General features: G+C 39.6%; 1 protein-coding gene across 7 annotated transcripts in view; it reads left to right on the plus strand.

Moving 5' to 3' along the window:
- The window catches only part of LOC101850900 (la-related protein 1B), a 75,991-nt gene that overhangs the window by 30,057 nt on the left and 39,422 nt on the right, over positions 1-6,512 (plus strand). For 5 of the 7 annotated variants that reach the window (XM_005105416.2, XM_035971604.1, XM_035971606.1 and 2 more), the window contains exons 4-10: positions 219-277; positions 1,536-1,634; positions 2,002-2,193; positions 2,833-2,944; positions 3,631-3,789; positions 4,224-4,472; positions 6,416-6,481. In XM_005105416.2, the coding sequence (XP_005105473.1) occupies positions 219-277; positions 1,536-1,634; positions 2,002-2,193; positions 2,833-2,944; positions 3,631-3,789; positions 4,224-4,472; positions 6,416-6,481 (936 nt within the window). The remainder of the gene's footprint in view (positions 1-218; positions 278-1,535; positions 1,635-2,001; positions 2,194-2,832; positions 2,945-3,630; positions 3,790-4,223; positions 4,473-6,415; positions 6,482-6,512) is intronic. The other 2 variants (XM_035971605.1, XM_035971607.1) reach the window with 1 other exon arrangement.

The raw sequence follows: 6,512 nt of genomic DNA on the forward strand, positions 1-6,512 counted from the left end.
GGTGTTGTTGTGTGTACCGACCCTAAATCATGGATTAGATTTGATTGACCAGCAGTTAGATTTTTAGGTTAGATATAAGATGTGACATGCCTGGCAATTTTTGTTCTCTAATTGGCTTTCGGCCTATTGTTCTGTATAACCTCAATTCTCAGTGCTGGCAATGGTTGGCTAGTATTTCCAGTTTGACCTGTAATATGTTTTTTTTTCTCTTCTTGCAGATCCTTCAAAGGAATCAAAACCCCCAGACCATGCCTCGAATGATAGTTTACCTAGTAAGGTAAGGAAAAAAGTGTTTGCCTTCCTGCTAGGTTTTTTTTTTTGGGGGGGGGGGGTTGTTTTTGTTTTTTCTGTGTGGTTTAGATATATATATACATATACAGTAAAAATAATAGCATTTATACGAATTGGCAGAAGTGCAAGTGTTGGGATGTGGTCACAAGAGCAGAGATTCCCTAAATTACATATATTGTCCGTAGAAGTGGGAAATATTTACAGACAGTCTGGTAAATGTCTGACAATATTGTAAAGGGATGAAGTTGGATCAATGTCAATAAATATTAATATTTTACAGATTTATGTTCTGAATGTTACTGTTACTAGTCTTTTCATATGTCTAAACAAAATACAGCTTTGCCAATATAGAAAATGGTTTTTGTATGAAGCTTTTGTCGAGGAAGTACACTTTACTAAAAGTTCTTATCAGATTTCTATGGTACCTTGCTATCTTGTTCTTCATGTCTTTACATTTTACATTTGAAGGGATTTAAGCTTATCAGTAGTCCTATCTCTTTCATTTTTAGAGGTCATGTGTAAACGTGAGGTATGAGAGGTTAGGTAGTGTCAAATGTAGGGATCATCCATTGAAGAAGCCCCAGTGATTTTCTTTTTTAGGTCTCCAGTGCTTTACTTGCACACTTATTTTTGGAAATGGTTACTCAGGGTAGACACACATTCACACACATTGTTGGAGATGGTTGTACCAACACGTCGAACGATAAGGGGATAAGACTTGGGGTCAAGTTAGGAAACTGGAACTCAGTGGATAGTGAAACAATTTTTTTAATTTGTCATTGGTCAGGGTCATTTTCATTCAGTTGCGAGTGGACATGCCTGCTGTGCAGATTGCGTGCCACGCGTGCGCGCACACACTCATACACACACGCACACACACACACACACACACACACACACACACCAAAAAAAAAATAAAAAATTGTTACACTTTTAGTTTGTTTGCCGTGGGCTTTCAGTCAGAGATTTGGTTGGTGGGGTTATTCATTCCTATGATTGTAATTGGTTAATTGAAAGGAAGTACAGACAGTCCACAAATTAGTGGGTGGTTGGCGAGTGCTCTGGAGTGGTTTGCTCCTTCTCTCCTATCGAGCTTCTATCATCCTTGTCTTTTCTATGTAAAGTTCCAGTAATACCTCTTATGTTTGGCGCTTATGTCGCCTAATTTTGTTGCAAGTGTTGTTAAACAGTTACTAAAACACATGAAAATTGACCAAAGTTACATTTATATTTACTCTCTCCAGGCAACAGTGAACCTGCCAGCTTCTGGCTCATCCACGCCCTCCTCTCCTGCCCTAGCGGATGACAACTGGCCGGCCTTGAACGAAGTCAAAGTGTCAGAGGTAGACGTTGCGTCATTTTTGTTTTTTGTGTGTTATTATTATTATTATTTTTTTTGTGTTTATGTGTTCTAATGTATGGGAAGTGAGAATATTAATTCGTTTCACTACCGTCTTACATTTGCTCGCTGTAGGGCTGGCAAAAAATTCCAAATTATTACATACATTTTGCAAGTACACACTTCATTTAAGATTGTGCCCATACTCTCTATTATTGTGTATTGGCCGCATGGGCAGATAACATGCAAGTAGACTCGCGAGCCAAAATTTTAGTGCGATGTAAAACCTGTTCATTGGATATGCTGCACCAATTCTTTTATGTATCTTTGAATACCAGACTGAAATAACTGCTTGCTTCTCTTTCGCACAGAACCAGGCAATGAAGAGCAAGACCCCTCGTTCCCCAAAAGCGAAGGGAAGCTCTTCTGTTGGTGCGCCAGCCAGTGCGGGTGGCGCGTCTACTGCGGCCAGCACAGCTCCAGCCAACATGGCCAATGGTGTGGACCAGAAACTTGCCCTTGATGGGGATGCTGTAAGGGCCGCGGAAAGTGCAGATGTTCAGGTAAAGAGCGGTTTGTTCTTGTGATTATTTTTTTTTCTTCAAATAAAAGTACAATTTTTTTAAGGCAATCGAATTCAAGTTCAACCTGTCTGTAGGCTTTGTGGTACTGCTAGTTAGATGGTTTCCCTTTCAAAGCAGCTTGGCAGCGAACTGCTTCCCAAATAGTTTTAATATAGTGTAAAGCGCATAGAGCCTGCTGTTGAGCGGGGATATGCGCTATAAAAATGCTATCGATTATTATCCCAAGTACAAGGCTCATTGTGTGCATATGAGATAGACTAAAACATTAATTTACTTGTTTGTTTTTGTGTTATTATGGTCCTAAATCTCCTTTAGTACGAAATTTGAGAACACTTCAGACTACTGCATCCTGTGGTGCAAATTCAGAATTGAATTGAAGCAGTCTCAGTGAGACTATCTGTTCTTTTGGTGGGAAAGTTTGCCATTTTCCTGATGAATTGGGGGGCTGATTTACTGCTGGTATGGTGGTGTCCATTTGAGTGGATCCTAAAATGTAATAATGTTTTCCTTGAGCATTGGGCATTTGGTTGGTGGGTTCTTTTGATGTGTACCTTTCTCTTTAGTGTTCAGTGTTAAGTCACTTTCAACACTTTCAGGCATGGCTATTGTATTTTGCAGGTTGCTGCTGCTCAGTCTCAGGCTGATTCAGGAGGAGACGACTCCTCAAAGGAAAATAAAGAAAACACAGCCAATGGGGATGAGTCCAATAATGCTGTCAAAAGCAAGAAAGGTTTGTTTTTTATTTTATTTTATTATTGGGGGGGGGGGGGGGTTGTTGATGTGTGCTGTACGTTGTGCATCAGGGTTTTTTAAATATTCAAATACGGTTGCATCAGTTCTGGGGGTGGTGGGTGTAATGTTTCCGTGAAATTTTTTCTTCTTCTTTAGATTAAGAAATGTATTATTTATGTGGTTTGATAGCGAGATTTTAACTGTAATTTAAAAAAAAAATCCCCTCTTTCACTTCTTAGTAATGAATGAAGTCTTGGATTGATTTGGGAACAAATAGATTTATTTTTGATAAAGTAGTAGTGTACCAAAAAATTTTTTTGTCATGACATTTTACAATTTTGTTAAGAGTCAAATGTCTCTTCCAAATGGGTTTTAAGTCCACTGGGTGTCTGATTGGATAAACTCAATGTTTACCGTGTTTATTGTTGCAGCAGAAGGATTTTAATCTTGACTCTTCAACTTACTGTCAGTGAAAGAGCAAAACTTCAACAGCCACTGGCAGTTTACGAGCCATGGCTACATATTTTTTTTATGTTTCATGAGGGTAAAAGCTTATCTGAGTATGTATTTTAGGGGTCTTTCATTTTTTTTTAAAGCACCCAGCTTTATGAGAAAAAAAATTGGGGAGGAGGAAGGGGCTCTCCGCTCTGTTCGTTCTGTTTCATTTGTTGTTTCAAATTTCAGGAGCAAAACCAAAATGGCAAAGGATGGAGATCGATCATCCCAAGCCAGACCGTCGCAACAGACGAAGCAGAAGTCAAGGTCGGAGGTTTTCCCCCAACCGACGGGATGGGAGGAGAGCCGGAGAGCGTGTGAATCGCCCTGATAGCCGCAGAGCTGACGGTACGGTTTGGCTAAATCTTGGCGGCTTTCTCAGTCGTCCAGTTGTCTTTTCAAGAAGAGTTACTCTTTAATTTTCCGGAATTTTTATCTCTAGCGAAAATATGTTTGAATATATACTTCTATGAGAGATTTTTATTTTTATTCGAGGTTGTAGTGTAGTTCAAATGGGTTTTTGTTTCAGCTTACAAAACTTAATTTGCATTTTTCTTGTCATTTGGATATGCTAAGAAACTCAAAAGCACAATGTTTTCTGTTGCCATGTGAACATTTTGATCATATCTTGTTTTTATTTTAGTGAGTAGGGTATTTTTTCAAATTTTTGTACATGAAAAAGACTGCAGGCAGTAGTTAAATGGTCAGTCTGATCTTGCTGTAAAAGAATTCCTTTTTGTGTGTTTTATGTTTTACATTCTGGTTTTCCTTTCTTTGCACAGCTGGTCCCGACTCACAGAACTGGCGAGACAACATGATTGGTCAAAACCCTGCTGTGACCTCATCTGCCTCTACCCCCATCAGCCCAACAGACGCGTCCCGCACCAGCATGAGCCAGCCTGGTGCCAGCTTCCAGGCAGGAGGACGGGGAGGTCGGGGTCGCGGAGGCACACGTGGTGTGGGCCGTGGAGCCCGAGGTGGTGGACGCGGGCGAGGCATTGGAAGAGACGCCATGTCACCCTCGTTTCAAAGTAAGTGCTGTGCTATGTTTATCTGGTTGTCTATAAGGAAATATAGTTTATTTCAGTTTCAGAAGTCCAAAAGTCCATACAGGTTATCTGATTTAAAGATTCTCACATTCTTTTTAAAAATTCTTCTTGGTGCAGTTTTTATACTGTCTGAACTGGAAAGGATTGGTACTTTTAAAAAAAGCAACATGTTTTTTTTTTTTGGTTTTGGGAATGCTGCATATGGAATGAAAAAATGTTTTTGTCTCAGTGCATCTTCTTTTGATAACCTCTTGAATAATCAACAGCTTTTGTTTTTAGTTTTTAGTTCAGCATTCTCTTTGTTCTCAGTATGTCTAGAGATGTCCAAGAGAAGTAGAGGGTTTTGGTGCTGAATTAGAGATCCCCCATTCCATGCACCCACCCTCACACACAAAAATATATATCCTGCTTTTAGCTAGACATTGTGTCAAGACTTGCCCACTATTTTCTTAAAGATGCCTTAAGGCGACAACACTTGCTGCCATTGTTCTGATAAGCTTTGTGTGGTGGGAATGACTGAGAAAAGATTATTGAAAAGATTGCCGGTCATTTTTTGTCCAAACAGAATCAAACTTAACGAACACGATTGCCAACTTCTTGTCAAAGCTTCCGCCCCTGAAGACCCCAGTTCCTCCCAGAATCCCTGCCAATCCCATGTACTTGTGCCCCAAACTGTCCCCCTCACAACCCCCCTCCTCCCCTGCCCTGAGAAAGGAAAGAGCCGACCCTTTCATAGGTTTGCATCTGCCATTCTTGCTTGAGTTGGTGCTTTTTTTTCTTTTTTTTTCCTTTTCTTTTTATTGCCAAATTGTTTTTGTTGCAAAGTTCAGAAGCAATCACATTGATTGCTGAGAGACCGAGAAACCAACCCTCCCCTGAATTCTTCTATTTTGGCTGTTTTGCTTTCTCCACTTTTTGTTTTGGTGGAAGGCCTGTTGGGCAAATTGAGAATAATTTATAATTATTTATCACTGTTGCTGGTTCTTTTCCTTTAAAAATTCCACTTCCTTTATTAGCCGTTTTTGGTAATACATGCATGGCATTTGATTTGCAAGTGTTCATGCTTGTAAATAAACTGTGCATTCCTTTGGATAAGTAGAATTTATACCAGCAGGTTGAAAATATACAGAACTCTTTCATTTCAACTTTTTTGACGAGTTACGAGAGGTTTGTCTTTGGCGAATCATCAGTATTGAATTATCAAAATTTTCTGACCTTTAGGTCTGAATGGAAGTACCTGGTGGGATCAATGCAAACCGAACTTTGATAATTGATATAAGTTCTAAAACTTCTCTTTCTGATTTTAATTTGATGAGTCCAAACTGTTTTAAAGCCAACATACAATTTTTTTTCAAGAGAATTTGACTATAATATTATTATATGTCTCCTGTGAATTCTTCTCTTTATGCTGAATTTTTTACTTGTGCTTGCTGTGCAATGAGAGATTTTTCCTTCGTATAAATGAGATTTGCACAAATAAGCTCCTATAAGAGAGCATGAAGTGACTGCGCTACACCTTAGGACTTCAAAGTTGTTTTCGGATTCTTTACCTTTTTTTTCTTTCTGCCCCTACACCATAAATTGTGTTAAGGCATCAAATGCTGCTGTAGAAATTTTAGGGAAGCCATGTGTGGTTGGTCCTCTGTCTTCTCTTTCTGTTTTTTTAGGTTATATCCTTTTGCTATTTTTTCAAAATGACATCACCCATAGTTTAGATACTGGTGTCTGATAGAAGTAAGCAGTATTGAAAGTGGAAGGGAGATGAACTATGTATCTGCCTTGATGGTTATGCTGTGCACAAGAGTGTTAAAGTGATTGCGTGTGGAGATTGCTCATACTGACTGGCCATCCTCTCCCTCTTGTTTTGTTGTGCTACTACAGCACTCTTTGCCTTCACACCCAACCCATTTCTACCCTTTTAACAGCTCCCACCACTTGGAGTCCTGATCAAGCCTTCCCTACCATTCCCACAGACCCGGAGACGATACAAGGTGGACGTGTGCTTTTTTTCTTCCCCCCCCC

Source organism: Aplysia californica, unplaced genomic scaffold (assembly GCF_000002075.1).
Source record: "Aplysia californica isolate F4 #8 unplaced genomic scaffold, AplCal3.0 scaffold00470, whole genome shotgun sequence".
NCBI classification, from domain to species: Eukaryota; Metazoa; Mollusca; class Gastropoda; order Aplysiida; family Aplysiidae; genus Aplysia; species Aplysia californica.